The following is a 15,981-nucleotide window of genomic DNA, read 5'->3' on the forward strand; positions in this document are numbered from 1 at the left end:
TATAGGATGGTGGTGGTGGTTTAGTCGCTAAGTCAAGTCTGGCTCTTGCAACCCCATGGACTGTAGCCTGCCAGGCTCCTCTCTCCATGAGATTCTCCAGGCAAGAATACTGGATTGGGTTGCCATTTGCTTCTCCAGGGGATCATCCCGACCCAGGAATTGAACCTGGGTCTCCTGCATTGCAGGCAGATTCTTTACTGACTGAGCTCCGAGGGAAGCCATTGTATAGGGTAATACAGTCTAATTACTCAGTGAAGTATTGTAAACAGGTCAACTTGAATTTCTCTCTCCCAAAAAACTGGGTTTCAATTTACAATTGATTGACTTCAGCTACCAATAACCTGTAATGTTTGTCTCCTCTCTCCTATTCTTATCTTCTACCCTTTGCTGCTGCTGGTAAAGTATCTGGCTACAGTGACAACTCCCCCACCAGAAACTACACAAAGCCTCCTACTGCCTGCCACCTGCCTCTCAAGAATAAACCAACAGTGTTCTTTCAAAAACTCAAGACAGCAGTAGTATTGGGAGGCAGTTTACAGTCTCAAGATGTGACTAGCATGGACGCTAATACACATTTAGAGTAAGTGAATACTTTATTTTGTTCACTGGCTAGGATCTAAGGTAAAAAGAAACGGTGTTGCTGAGCTATCAGGGAATTCAGAAGGACTTGAAATACACTACTTTAAAAGATCCCTTTATAAGCATTTACTAAGCCATAATGTTAGTAACTAAAGGGTCAAGGAGTAAGCAATGGAGACAATACTTTATCCTGTATAAAGTAATAAGTAATCCAGTGATCATTATAAGGTAGCCAGGTGCCATCATAAGACAATGGATAAATACACAATATACTCATGGTCATATGAATGGAATATTACTCAGCAATAAAAACGAAGGGAAACACTGATCTATACAATAATATCAATGACCCAAAAACATTATGTTAAATGAAAGAAGCCTTATACAAAAAAAAAAGTACATTTTATGATTTCACCTATAAAGTTCTAGAATAGGCAAAACCAACGTATGGTAGAAGAATTAGAAAATAGTGATTACCTTTGTGGGATGAGGAGAAAGAACCAGCTGAGAAGAGGCATGAGGGAATTTTCTAGAATGACAGTAATGTTCTATATCTTGATAGGAGTTTTGGTTACACGGGTACATGTATTTGTCAATATTAATTCAAAAAAGTGAAAGTGAAGTCTCTCAGTTGTGTCTCACTCTTTGCAACCCTATGGGCTGTAGCCTGCCAGGCTCCTTCTCTGTCCATGGGATTTTCCAGACAAGAATACTGGAGTGGGTTGCCATTTTCTTCTCCAGGGGATCTTCCTGACCCAGGGATCAAACTCAGGTCTCCCACATTGCAGGCAGACTCTTTACCCTCTGAGCCATCAGGGAATGCCATATAAAGATGAACTTTTGTAAGTGACTGAAGGAGCTTAATGAAACAGACTTGAATCCAGGTATCCTGCATTTCAGGCAGATTCTTTACCAGCTAAGCCATAGGTGAAGCCCAAGAATACTGGAGTGGGTAGCCTATCCTTTCTCCAGTGGATCTTCCCGACCAGGAATTGAAGCAGGGTCTCCTGCATTGCAGGCAGATTCTTTACCAACTGAGCTATCATTGTATATACATTTTACATTAAGAGAAAAACCAGACTAATAGTGATCTCTGGTTAATGATATATATGCTGAAGCATTTAGAAGAAAATGTACTGTCTATAAAATACCCTGGAACACATCCAAAAAAGTAAGATAGATTGGCAAATGGATAATGAGATGGCTAAATACTGGTAGAGCAAACATACATAGTAAAATATCAGTGTAGAATCTAGTGATAGGAATACATATGTCCACTGTAAAATTCTTTCAACTTTCTGGTATATGTACAATTTTTCATAATAAATTTTGGAAAAAAAATCAAACAAAAATTTCACACCCACATTCACAGCAGCATTATTCACAATAGCCAAAATATGAAAGCAACCCAACTGTTCATAGATATTTAGATACACAAAATGCAGTATATGCATACAAATATCATTCTTTTTTTTTTAAGAGGAATAAAATTTTGACATGTTTTAACATGGATGAGTCTTGAAGACATTATGTTAAGTGAAACAAGCCAGTCACAAGACAGCACATACTATATGACTCCATTTACATGAAGTATCTAGAGCAGTCAAATTCATGAAGACAGAAAGTCAAATGGTGGCTACCAGGGGGCTGGGGGAAGGGGAGGAATAGGGAGTTAGTGTCTAGTGAGTATAGAGTTTCACTTGGGGAAGATGAAAAAGTTCTGAAGAAGTATTAATATAGGCTTGATTTTTAAATGGTACTGCCTGTATTAATATAAATGAGCATAATTTGACAGTTTAGAATGCATTTCTCAATTACTAGTGTGAATAAACAGAGTTCCTTCAAATTAATCAACTACACAACCAAAATAACATATATTCAAATGAAGAAAGTTATTTTAAGAGGATACATTTTTACTTCCTTTCTTAAATTAAAAGCATAAATTTATCCTCAGTTCACTGACTCTGCCTCTTTAGACCTTTTGCTTCTTTGTTAGGTTAATAATGTCAGGTTTTGCCAGATTTTGCATCAGTTTCTCAAGCCAAAAGCAAGTAAATTGTAGTCTGACATGAGCCACAAATTTAAAACAAAGCAAGTAAAGAAAGGAACAGTCAAGAGAAAGGTGACCTTCTTCAAAGTATTTGAAAGAATATATTAGTATATGGAAAATGGTATAAAATTATACCTTCAAAATGACAAAGGAAAGAACTAAAGAAACAGCTCAATAAAAGAGGAATTTGGGGAGTGCATTAGATAAGAACCTACAGGAAACTAATAAATTGCATAAATGCTTCGGGGGGGACTAATGATAGATACATTGGAATGATGTCATCTAATTTGTCCAAATATTATTACATTGCTACATTTAACAAATTTAAATTAATATAAAAGTTTAAAATACACACTAATAAGCATGTATTTCATCTGCTGATATGGCACTGATCTAAGAAACAACATGTATGACAAGAATAGTCCAGACATAAAATCTGCCTGATGATTGATAAGAAATATTCTGTTCATAACAAGTGTACTTTACAAATTATTTAAATCAGCCAAGATATTTTCTTGAAAAACCTGTCAATATGTAGCATGTGTGAAGAGTTATATTAATATGACTCAAAAATAAAAACTGAAGCACCATTTAAAAAATTTAAAAGCTCTTACATTTCTCTTCATATTACCTATAGTGCAGTTTTCAAACATTTCTGCAAATCATTAAAAACTTTAATGAGAGTTGTAATATAAATAAAAAATGAGTACACATAACACCATGATGCTATAAACTTGGAACATGAAATATCTGATATATAGATAGTGTCCTGAAAAGTATAACTACAAAACTTTTTCTTTTACCTAAAATATAAACAATGTCCTAATTAACATATCAGTAGGAAATATTATGTATTGAATAATTTTCTCAAATTAGAAATGTATAACTTACTATCAATATATTGGCAGCAATTACAACCTAAATGACACACACCAGGAACTATACTTACACATAATAAAATAACTTCTTTATAAAATAGGAGTATTTTACTTAAAAAGCATTTTTTATATATGTTCATGTACTATGATATCTATAGATTCAAATCTAAGCATTTTAGGCAATATAATAATATTTATTTCAATATATGGGATGCAAATATAGCTTATCATATTATGACTATTATTAAATTTCTTTATGTGCTCACAGAGCATTTTAAGTGTAATAAATGTAATTTTTATCATCTTAGGGAAAGACTGAAATTGGGATGAATCTGCTGGGTGGACATTTTAAATGAAGTCATACACCATCTCACAGAATCTTAGGCAATCAGTAGTGAAATATCTCAAGTTCAAATATTAGATAGACAAACACCAGAAGAACTACAAGTCCTTTCAAAATTTTAATTGTTACCCAACTTATTATAGTAGGGAAATGTCTTTTTTCTGATAAAGAGGTTAAAAATATTTAGCTAGAAAGTTAACTTTGAGATTATATACTTTTAAACCACCATCAAAGCTTACAAAGTTGTTTCATTTGCTAGAGCTTTAAATGTCATGAAGCAGTACCCTTTATTTCATTTAGGATGTTAAGTTTGATTCTAATTTTAAGCTCCCATTTCCCTCATGTTCTTAAATTAATTCATACAAATCCCTGATTAATAATAAAAGGGCTTGCCATCAGTATTCAAAGCCCAGCCTGAGGTGTCATGGCTGAAAGGGCAGAAATCTGCTTGGAGCAATGAGAGAACCCAACTGAATTCAGGGTGTCTCAGTCTATGAATGTGTAAGCACTTCATCTGCTCATGGAAACACACTGTTCTGGCAGGCTGGGGGTAAAGGCAGCTGCCCGGGTAACAAACGGGAAGACCTGGGAAGCTGCACTGTATCGAAGTCACTAAATGAGGGAAGCAAGGCATTTTACAAGGCTTCCTTTCATTTTCACACATAAGAAACGGTGCTGTTTAGTGTAAGCCATCTGTGGTCTAGACATTTATTTTATCCCTATTACTGCTGTCCAATCATCTCTGCAGAGGTCACATGTGGATTTAACTATTTTATAAAAGAAACTGTTGCAAGTCAGAGCATAACACTAGCAGGGAAGACTAGAAACTGATTATCTTTCTTAAATTCAGTGGTGAAAAGAACACTCTCTCAGAACTACATTTCACTCTTTTAGACTCAGCAGTTGTATGTATTTGAACAAGTAACATGTACATATCTGAAGCAGTTCTTGTCTGAAAAATAAGGATAGCCTTTCAGAGCTCTCGTGAAGACAACATGGTAAAAAAAAAAAAAAAAGTGGAAGTACCTTACAGAGTTGTGAATGTGGTGAAAGTACTCTGTAAACTATAACTCACATTGTATAAAACAGTATTATTTGAAAGATGGAGAATTCTAATAGGGATCATATAGTACACACACAATCATTTCCAGTGTAAAAGTGACCTTGAAAAGTTAAGTGGCCTTCTGGTTTCCAGTTCCACATATAAAAAGCTAGGAAGCTGCCACTCCACCTTAACAAACAAAAAGCTGAAGAGACTGAAAAATCAACGGTTCTTCCTGGGTCCAGAAGAGACAGGAGTGCACAAGGGAAACCACTGGCCCTGAGACTAGAGAGACAGGTGAACCTGACGGCCTGGAGCACAGCCTTACAAGTGGATACCACCCAGGGAACCAGTTCCAGGTAGGAAAACCTGGCTATGATTGATAAACCGCTGGAGGCTCAGTGCAGACAACTCTGAGGGTTAAAACTCCAAAGGCATCTACTCAACTCCTCCAAACACACCCCCCCAATAATGTAAGATTTACCTCCAGGAGCATGACCAGATTCTCTGATAATAAATACAGAAACATCCTCTCTTGCTTCGGATAGGGGAAAGGGAAATGATCCATTCTGAAATATGCCCTGAAAAGGCCTGCCTTTAGAGGAAAAGGTTAACCAGCACCTAACCTGTTGGGGTATATCAGAGTCTAACTGACCTGGGGGAAGGGAAATAGCCACCTCCAGTCCACTCTAGTCATCTGTCCCATTTAAAGAGGGATTAAAAAAAGAAGAGAGAGAAACATTTGTGAGAGTCCCAGCTCAGAGACACAGGCTCACTACAGAACTGAGACCTAATGGTAGGACCACAGAAAACTTACTCTCCCCAACCCCTCACCAACACATTCAGTCATTTCAGTTCAGTCGCTCAGTCATGTCCGACTCTTTGTGACCCCATGGACTGCAGCATGCCAGACTTCCCTGTCCATCACCAACTCCTGTAGCTTACTCAGACCCATGTCCATTGAGTTGGTGATGCCATCCAACCATCTCATCCTCTGTCGTCCCCTTCTCCTCCCATCTTCAATCTTTTCCAGCATCAGGGTCTCTTCAAATAAGTCAGTTTTTCACACCAACACATTACTAAGGGCCTATTTACAGCAGTTCCTTTTATCTGGTATATCACATCCAGTTATCAATAAAAATTACATGGCAAACCACAAGGCAGAAAATTCACCATTTGAAGAGACAGAATAAGCATCAGAATGAAACAGGGCAGAGATGTTGGAATTATTAGGTGGAGAATTTAAAACAACAATGATTAATATGCTAAGGGCTCTAATATATAAAGCTGGCAGCATGCAAGAACAGATGGACAGAGACTTCCCTGGCAGTCCAGTGGTTAAGAGTCCACCTTGCAATTCAGAAAATGTGGCTTCCCGATCTCTGGTCGGGAAACTAAGATACCACTTGCTGCGGAGCAACTAAGCCCCTCTGCCACAATTAAAGAGTCCGTGCACTGCAACAAAACACCCTGAATAATGCAGTGAAGATCCTGTGTGCCACAGTTATGATCCAAGGCAACCAAATAGTTACATATCTAAAAAAGAAAAAGAACAGATGGACAATGTAAGCAGAGAAGTGGAAATCTGAATAAAGAACCATAAAGAAATGCTAGAGATTAAAAAAATAAACCCACTGCAACAGAAATTTAAAATGCCTGTGACAGGCTTACTGTATAGTATACCAGAAATGGTTGAAGAAAGAATCTCTGAGCTAGAAGATGTATCAACAGAATCCTTGAAAACTGAAAAGCAAAGAGAACAAAGACAGGAAACAACAATAACAAAAACAGAACAGAATATCCAAGGGCTGTGGGACAAATGCAAAAGATGTAACATATGCATAGTTGGAGATACCGGAAGGAGAAGAAACAGAGAAAGGAACACAAGAAATACCTGAAACAATAACTGAAATTCCTCAAATTAATGCCAGATGCTAAGCCACAGATCCAGGAAGCTCAGAGAACACCAAGCAAGATAAACACTTCAAAAACTACACTATGCATATCATTTTCAAATTAAAGAAAATCAAAGATAAAGAAAAATCCTGAAGGAAGTCAAAGAAAAAAATACACTGCTTATAGAGAAAACAATTACATCAGACTTCTCTTCTGAAACCATGCAAGCAAGAAGAGTGGAGTGACACTTAAAGTGCTGAGCGAAAACCCCTGCTAACCTAGAATTCTGTATCCTGAGAAATTATTCTTCAAAAGTGAAGAAGAAATAAAGATTGTCTCAAACAAATATTGGAGAAATCTGTTGCCAGTAGACCTGCCTTGCAAGAAATATTGAGAGATATTTATTAGAGAGAATGAAAACAATGTAGGTTAGAAACTGGATCTACATAAAGAGCATCAGAGAAAGAATAGTGAAGATACAATAAAAAATTCTTAATTGACTTAACAGTTTGTTCAAAATAATAGCACAGCATATTTGATTATACAAGCTTAGGTATCTTATCTTATATAGTGAATTTGATTACACAAGCTTATGTTTCATATCTTATATGCATACAAATATATACACACGCATACACTGTATGCATGTACATATGCCTATGTATGCTTTTATTTAAGTGAAATGAGTGGCAGCAGTGATACAAGGGGCAGGAGGGAGGAATTAGGAATATTTTTTTTTATAAAGCACTCACATTACCCATGAAATGGCATCATGTTATTTGAAAGTGGACCTGGAATAGTTATAAATGTATACTGCAGACTCTAGGGCAACCACTATAAAAGGTTAGAAAAAGCATAACTGATATGCTAAGAGGGGAAAGAAAATGGAATCAGAGGTTAAAGGGTCTGCCTGCAATGCAGGAGACCTGGGTTCGATCCCTGGGTCGGGAAGATCCCCTGGAGAAGGAAATGGCAACCCACTCCAGTATTCTTGCCTGGAGAACCCCATGGACAGAGGAGCCTGGTGGGCTACAGTCCACGGGTCACAAAGAGTCGGACATGACTGAGCGACTTCACTTTCACAATATGATCTAGAATTCATACTTCTCCTTATTTACCCAAAGGAACTGAAAACTTATGTCCACACAAAATCTTCACATGGATGTTTATAGCAGCTTTATTCATAACTGCCAAAACTCAGAGGCAGCCAAGGACAGTCCTTTAAGAGGTGAATGGATAAATAAATTGTGGAACATCTAGACAATGGGATATTCTTGGATGCTAAAAGGAAATGTCAATACAGAAATCAGATTGATTATATTCTTTGGAACTGAAGATGGAGAAGCTCTATACAGTCAGCAAAAACAAGACAGGAAGCTGACTGTGGCTTAGATCATAACTCTGTATTGCAAAATTCAGACTTAAGTTGAAGAAAGTAGGGAAAACCACTACACCATTCAGATATGACCTAAATCAAATCCTGTAGGATTATATAGGTAGAAATGACAAGGAGATTCAAGGGATTAGACCTGATAAGAGTGCCTGAAGATCTATGGACAGAGGTTAGTAACATTTTATAGGAGGCAGTGATCAAGACCATACCCCAAAAAAAGAAATGCAAAAGGGCAAAATGGTTGTCTGAGGAGGCCTTACAAATAGCTGAGAAGAGAAGCTAAAAGACAAAAGAGAAAAGGAAAGATACACCCATCTGAATGCAGAGTTCCAAAGAACAGCAAGGAGAGATAAAGCCTTCTTAAGTGAACAATGTAAGGAAATAGAGGAAAACAATACAATTGGAAAGACCAGAGATCCCTTCAAGAAAATTAGAGATACCAAGGGAGCATGTCATGCAAAGATGATGCACAATAAAGGACAGAAATGGTATGGACCTAACAGAGGCAGAATATATTAAGAAGAAGAGGCAAGAATACACAGAAGAACTATACAAAGAAGGTCTTAATGACCCAGATAATCATGATGGTGTGGTCACTCACCTAGAGCCAACGGAGTGTGAAGTCAAGTGGGCCTTAAAAAGCATTACTACAGACAAAGCTAGTGGAGGTGATGGAATTCCAGCCGAGCTATTTCAAATCCTAAAAGATGATGCTGTGAAAGTGCTGCAGTCAATATGCCAGCAAATTTGGAAAACTCAGCAGTGGCCACAGGACTGGAAAAGGTCAGTTTTCACTTCAATCCCAAAGAAAGGCAATGACAAAGAATGTTCAGACTACTGCACAACTGCACTTATTTCACATGCTAGCAAGGTCATGCTCAAAATTCTTCAAGCTAGGCTTCAACAGTAGATGAATCCAGAACTTCCAGATAAACAAGCTGGATTTAGAAAAGGCAGAGGAACCAGAGGTCAAATTTTCAACATCCACTGGATCACAGAAAAAGCAAGGGAATTCCAGAAAACATCTCCTTCTACTTCATTGACTACGCTAAATCCTTTGACTGTGTGGATCACAACACACTGTGGAAAATTCTTAAAGAGAATTTCTTACCTTAACTTACCTACCTACCTCCTGAGAAACCTGTATGTGGGTCAAGAAGCAACAGTTAGAACTGGAGATGGAACAATGAACAGGTTCAAAATTGGGAAAGGAATTCATCAAAGTTATACATTGTCATGCTGTTTATTTAACTTATATGCAGAGTATATCATGCGAAATGCTAGGCTGGGAGAAGCTCAAGCTGAAAGCAAGATTGCCAGGAGACATACCAATAACTTCAGATATGCAGATGACACCACTCTAATGGCAGAAAGTGAAGAAGAACTAAAAAGCCTCTTAATGAAGGTGAAAGAGGAGAGTGAAAAAAACTGGCTTAAAACTCAACATTCAAAAAATGAAGATCAGGGCATCTGGTCCCATCACCTCATGGCAGACAGAAGGGGAAAGATGGAAACAGTGACAAACTTCATTTTCTTGGGTTCCAAAATCTCTGCAGACAGTGACTGTAACCATGATATTAAAAGATGCCTGCATCTTGGAAGAAAAGCTATGACAAACCTAGACAGTGTATTAAAAAGCAAAGACTTCACTTTGCTGACAAAGATCCATATAGTCAAAGCTATGGTTTCTGCAGTAGTCATGTACGGATGTGAGAGTTGGACCACAGAGAAGGCTGAGCACCAAAGAACTGATGCTTTCAAACTGTGGGGTTGGAGAAGACTTTTGAGAGTCCCTTGGACTGCAAGAAGATCCAACCAGTCCATCCTAAAGGAAATTGAATATTCATTGGAAGGACTGATGCTGAAGCTGAAGCTCCAATACTCGGGCTACCTGATGCTAAGAGCCAACTCATTGGAAAAGACCCTGATGCTGGGGAAGATTGAGGGCAGTAGAAGGGGGCAACAGAGGATGAGATGGTTGGATGGCATCATTGACTCAATGGACATGAGTTTGAGCAAACTCAGGGGATAGTGAAGGACAGGGGAGCTTGGAGTGCTGTAGTTCATGGGGCCACAAAGAGTCTGACATGACTGAGCAACTGAATAACAACAAAAAAGAAAATGAGCTATCAAACCGTCAAAAGATATGGAGGAAACTCAAATGTATATTACTAAGTGAAAGAAGCCAATCTGAAAAGACTACATATCATATGATTCCAACTATATGGCATTTTAGAAAAGGCAAAACTATGGAGACAAGAAAAAGATCAGTTGTTGCAGGGGGAGCAGGAGGTACAAATAGGCAAGCACATAGGATTTTTAGGGTCATGAAAATACTCTGTATGATACTGTAATGAAGAATATGTCATTATACATCTATCCAGATACATAGGATGTACAGCACGAAGAGTGAGCCCTAAAGTAAATTATGGACTTTGGGTGATTATGATGTATCAATGTACATCCTGGGTTTAAAAAAAAATGTACCATGTCTACCTTCCTCTCAAGTTTATTATAAAACCTAAAACTGCTCTGCTCTTAAAAAAAAATTTAAGTCTTAGAAAAAAGAATTAAGTGATTTCTTCATTATATCATCATCCTTTATTCATATTATTCACTAAGGATAATCAAGACATTTATTGATGTCTTGGTGTATGTGTTTCAGGTACTATTTAAGTCCTTTATATACATTAACTCATTTAATACTCACAATATTTCTGACACAGGTACTGTTCTCATTTTACACATTAGGAAACTGAGACAGAATAAACTTGATAAAGGTCATATAGCTAGGAAGTGACAGTACTAGCCCTTGAACCCAGGCAGTCCAGCTCATCACCATTATACTATACTGCTTTTGCTTATTCATTCATTCTATCATTCATTAATTCACAATTGATCAAATCTTTATTGAGCATGTGGGATATGTCAAGAGCTCTGACAGAAACATTTTCAACAAGGAAGTTCTCAAAACATTTACCTTTCTCAGGAAGCTACTGAAGGAAATGCTCCTTCAAAACCAGGAAATAAATAAAAGAGGAAGCTAGAGGAGGAGACACTCCAACAAAACAGAAGTAAACAATAAAAGGTGAAGACCTAGGATCCAGAAAGCAGAAAAATCCAGAAGAAAGGGGAAGAGAATTCCGAGGACAATGGTAAAACATAACGCTAGAATGACATCTGTGTGAGAGGCTGAGAGAGCAACCAGTCCAGACTAGAGATGAAGGAGGAGGAACGAAGGAAGGAAGGTTCCAGAGGGATACTCCTAAAGAAAAAAAAAAAAAGGAAAAACATGGGATTGACTGCATGAGAAGACTTCTTGGGCAAATTGAGGGAAGAGTTAATAGGAATACAGAAGACCAAGAAAAGTATAAAAGCAAATAGAGAGGCCACTATTAACTTTAAGAAAAACAAATGCTGTACCATGGAATGTAGATTGCATTATTCATGATTACCTAATTTATTCATTCACTTTTTACCCTTGCCTTGCGTCCCTGTAATCAGAGCAGACTTCCTATTATACTGACCTGAGTCTTGGCCTTGTGACTTGTTTTAGACAAAGGAAAACAGGGAGATGTGACACACACTAGAGTCAAGGAAAGCTTTAAATGTATTTGTGGGATCTGGTTTTGTCTGCCCCACCTAACTGGGATTAGATCTCAAATGAGAACAGGTGAAATCAAGATGAACTGAGCACTGAAAAGGCTAGTAGAACCCAGCAGTCTCAACTGGTTCCAAGACTTTTGAAACATGAACAATAAATAAATGTTGTCAGCTACTGAAATTTTTCTTTTTTTGCTATAGCAAAAAATTGACTAATACATATAGCACAGTCCATAGCTGAGCAAACAATCTTTACATAGTCATAATAATATAGTTACATTATAACCATATTATAACTGACTATATTACATAATTATACTATAATTTGTAACAATAATAAAAACATTGATACACTAGAGATTCAAGAAGAAAACTGAAACTAAATGCTGTGATAATAACTTTTGTTAAGAGAGTGAGGCCAACCTACCAACCTAGATAGCATACTAAAAAGCAGAGACATTACTTTGCCAACAAAGGTCCGTCTAGTCAAGACTATGGTTTTTCCAGTAGTCATGTATGGATGTGAGAGTTGGACTGTGAAGAAAGATGAATGCCGAGAAATTGATGCTTTTGAACTATGGTGTTGGAGAAGACTCTTGAGAGTCCCTTGGACTGCAAGGAGATCTAACCAGTGTATCCTAAAGGAGATCAGTCCTGGGTGTTCATTGGAAAGATTGATGCTGAAGCTGAAACTCCAATACTTTGGCCACTCATACAAAGATTTGACTCATTGGAAAAGACCCTGATGCTGGGAGGGATTAGGGGTAGGAGGCGAAGGGGACGACAGAGGATGAGATGGCTGGATGGCATCACCGACTTGATGGACATGAGTTTGAGTAAACTCCAGGAGTTGGTGATGGACAGGGAGGCCTGGCGTGCTGCGATTCATGGGGTCGCAGAGTCGGACACAACTGAGCGACTGAACTGAACTAAACTGAAGAGAGTGAGGAGAGATGGGACAGTATCACTGGTCTTCCTTTACTGTAGAATTAGAGTCTTACATTTTCAGTTCCAGATGTCATAAAAACATATTACAGCAAAGATGTTGCCTAAAAGTGAGATAACATTAAAGGCTAACCTGTACAGAGAGCTCTCAATTAATATAGAAGTCAATTATCTACTCTACATATTATCTATGATCACCGCATGTCCTCTTCCTAACACTTGCCACCTTTGATTGAAGATGGTCATTTCAATCATCTTTACCGCATTATCACAGAATGAGAAAAATGATTCAAAGTGATTACCAAATTTTGCTGCTTTTTTAACAACTATAATTCAGGGACAGTTTAAGCTCAATATGTGAACAGTTTTATTCACAAAACAAATCAATAATATATTTTACAAAATAATTTAGTATAGGATCCCTTTAAATAGTGGACCTGCATTGAAATAATTGGATTGACCAAGATTTTGACAGTTTTCTAGAAATATAGTTACTGGGCAAAGGAAAATGTACTTGTTTCATACCTCTGCATCCTTCATATTCACATCCATGTTTTTTGTTTTGATGACTTTGGTTATATGGTCAATGTTGTTTTCCCTGCAGTAATCAAATATGTCTTTGTCTTCTTCCCTAATTGGAGTTAAAAAAAAAAAAGCTTTTGTATTAATAGGTAACACAGAAAAGTTACATACTTTTAATACAATCTGTTTGCTGTAAACATTAATGGAATCTGTTTTTATAAAGAATTTTCCATGAACAATAGTGAATTTTCAGTAAGACAATACATCCAATCTCTGAAAAAACTAAGGTTCTTAACAACTATAGAGAAAAGCTTCATCTGCTTTAACAAGTTATACCAGTACACTAATAAAACATCTTGAGTAGATTTTCTCAATGCTCTTTTTCTCCCCAGTTGCTTTTACACAGACAGGCACATATATCCTCTGACTCAGAATGTTCAAACGTAGCACTGCAGTGAGAAGGTCATTTTCCATTGCCAGTATAGAAGTAGCAAAGGATCGGAACAAACTTACTACTTCTACTACAGAAAAACAGAATAAGTTGGTTGCTATCCAAGTTTTTAAAAATTATACACAAATACACACACACAACACACACACACACACACACACACACATACATACACATACATGCACACCAAAGTAATTTTCTTTGGGAACGATAATGACAGCATCACAAAATTCTGAAATCCTTCATGAGATAATACAAATAAAGACTGGGAAGCATAATATACACCCAGTACTATTCTAAGTATGTCAGTGTACTAATTCACTTACTCTTATCCGACAGCTTCACTTCACAGATAAACAAGTATGGAGACATTATATGACCTGTCAAATAGCATCACATTTATCAAAGGTAGAATAAGAGGTAGAACTCACTCAGATGAACTGATTTTGTAGATAGTCCATTTTTCTACTTTTCTATTACATCAAGCCACATCTTCCAACTAGTAAGCTGTAATCTACTGCAGAATCTAAAGCAGAAGTTCTTGACATGAGGTCTATGAGTCCTCTAAAACAGTATACAGAATTATGTATGCAAATACATAATACATTTTTATGAATGTGTTGGCAGGGAGCAAGGGGAACAGGCGGGTGGGTAGTTTCAATGAGGTCCTCAAAGGATCGGTAATTTGGAATATTAATAATGAAACTGTCCAACATGTGGGCTTAATTTTCCAAACAGGCATAAAAGAATGCGATTTGAGTTCCAAAAATTATAACTAGTATTTTTGATAAATGTAAGTCCATGGCTTCCATTTATCAGAAATTAAAGTGACTGACCATAGGAGGTCTCCTATCTTAAAAGCCAATAACTTTTACCCTATAAAAAGTTATTTCCCAGCCAGTGGTAATTAACTCATACCACAATCTTCTGGCATGTACCATCTAAGATTCCCTTATGCATTTGATGTATTGGAGAATCTACTACATGCAAGGCATTGGGCAAGATTCTGTTTATAACAGATAACAAGGATAAGCAAGAAACTCTGTGTTCAGTACAGGTACAGTATAGCTGAAATGATTAAAATCTATACAGTTTAAAACTGTATTATTTTCATTTATTTATTTGGCTCTGCTGGGTCTTAGTTGCAGTACATGTGATTTCTGATCTTTAGTTGTGGCATGCAGGATCTTCCAGTTGCAGAAAGCGAACTCTTCGCTGCAGCATGTGGGATCTAGTTTCCCCACCAGGGACTGAACCTGGGCCCCCTGCATTGGGAGCCCTTAGCTGCTGGACCACCAGAGAAGTTCCCCAAATCCATACACTATTAACATAATGTGAAACTGGATCTTTAAAAAGGTCTATCAGAATACAGTGGAGAAACAGTCCACCTCAAGCTAGAGAAAATGAGCTAAGTCTCCAGGAAAAAAAATCATGTTAAAAAAAAAAAAAAGTATGATCTCTTGAAAATGTTCATTTGCAAAAGAGAAAATGCTTTTCTAGATCATTTACTCTGGAGGGAAAAAAAATAGACAAGTCCGAGACCAAAACCCCTAAAAGGACAAGTCTGATTTTTTAAATTAAGGCTTCATATAATACTATTTTAGCTATATTTAACTATCACAAAAAATACTTTCTATGAAAAAAGTGCATTCAGCATTCTGACCTGGGGATACGAGGGGCCTAGTTTCCTTCAATACAATAACAGAGACCCCTCTAATTCAACAGGCAGCAACTTCAACTGTGAGATAAAGTACTATGCCATTTTAAGTCATAATAAAAAATATACTTCTCACCAACTGTTTTGAATTGAAAATAATGGGGAGCTGGTGGTGGGGCACAGAAAGGAAAGTATGGAGGATCCTTGGGATATAGGTTACCCTTACCCAGTAATATTGGAGGGTTATTCAGAAATGAGAGGACCTTCTGGGTGTCCCCTTCTTCCTTAATCCTAAATGGGCATGTACACCTATGCCATAAGCAGTAAGAGAGTAAATAAAATACAAACTTATTTAACATGTTTGTATTGCTTAATATATTCTCAGTGTTTCTTAATATGTATCCTTTATATCAATTATTGTTTTGGTTTGTGAATTTTTTGGAGGTCAGGGCATTTTTTTCATCTGTATACCTGCTTATCAACTGTAGTTTATCATTACTAGGTATGTTAGGTACATAGAAGTATTTATAAAATACTTCAGGGTAGAGTACACAATGTAAATTAAATATAAAATGGGAAAGCCAATAAAATCACCATGAATGTGTTACAAAGCTCAGTGACT

General features: G+C 37.0%; 1 protein-coding gene across 2 annotated transcripts in view; it reads right to left on the reverse strand.

The window, feature by feature from the left end:
* ACBD6 (acyl-CoA binding domain containing 6) overlaps positions 1–15,981 on the reverse strand; it is a 193,966-nt gene that overhangs the window by 106,712 nt on the left and 71,273 nt on the right. For both annotated transcript variants that reach the window (XM_065936972.1, XM_065936971.1), the window contains exon 5: positions 13,255–13,360. In XM_065936972.1, coding sequence (XP_065793044.1) covers positions 13,255–13,360 — 106 coding nt within the window. The remainder of the gene's footprint in view (positions 1–13,254; positions 13,361–15,981) is intronic.

This window comes from Muntiacus reevesi, chromosome 5 (genome assembly GCF_963930625.1).
Source record: "Muntiacus reevesi chromosome 5, mMunRee1.1, whole genome shotgun sequence".
NCBI classification, from domain to species: Eukaryota; Metazoa; Chordata; class Mammalia; order Artiodactyla; family Cervidae; genus Muntiacus; species Muntiacus reevesi.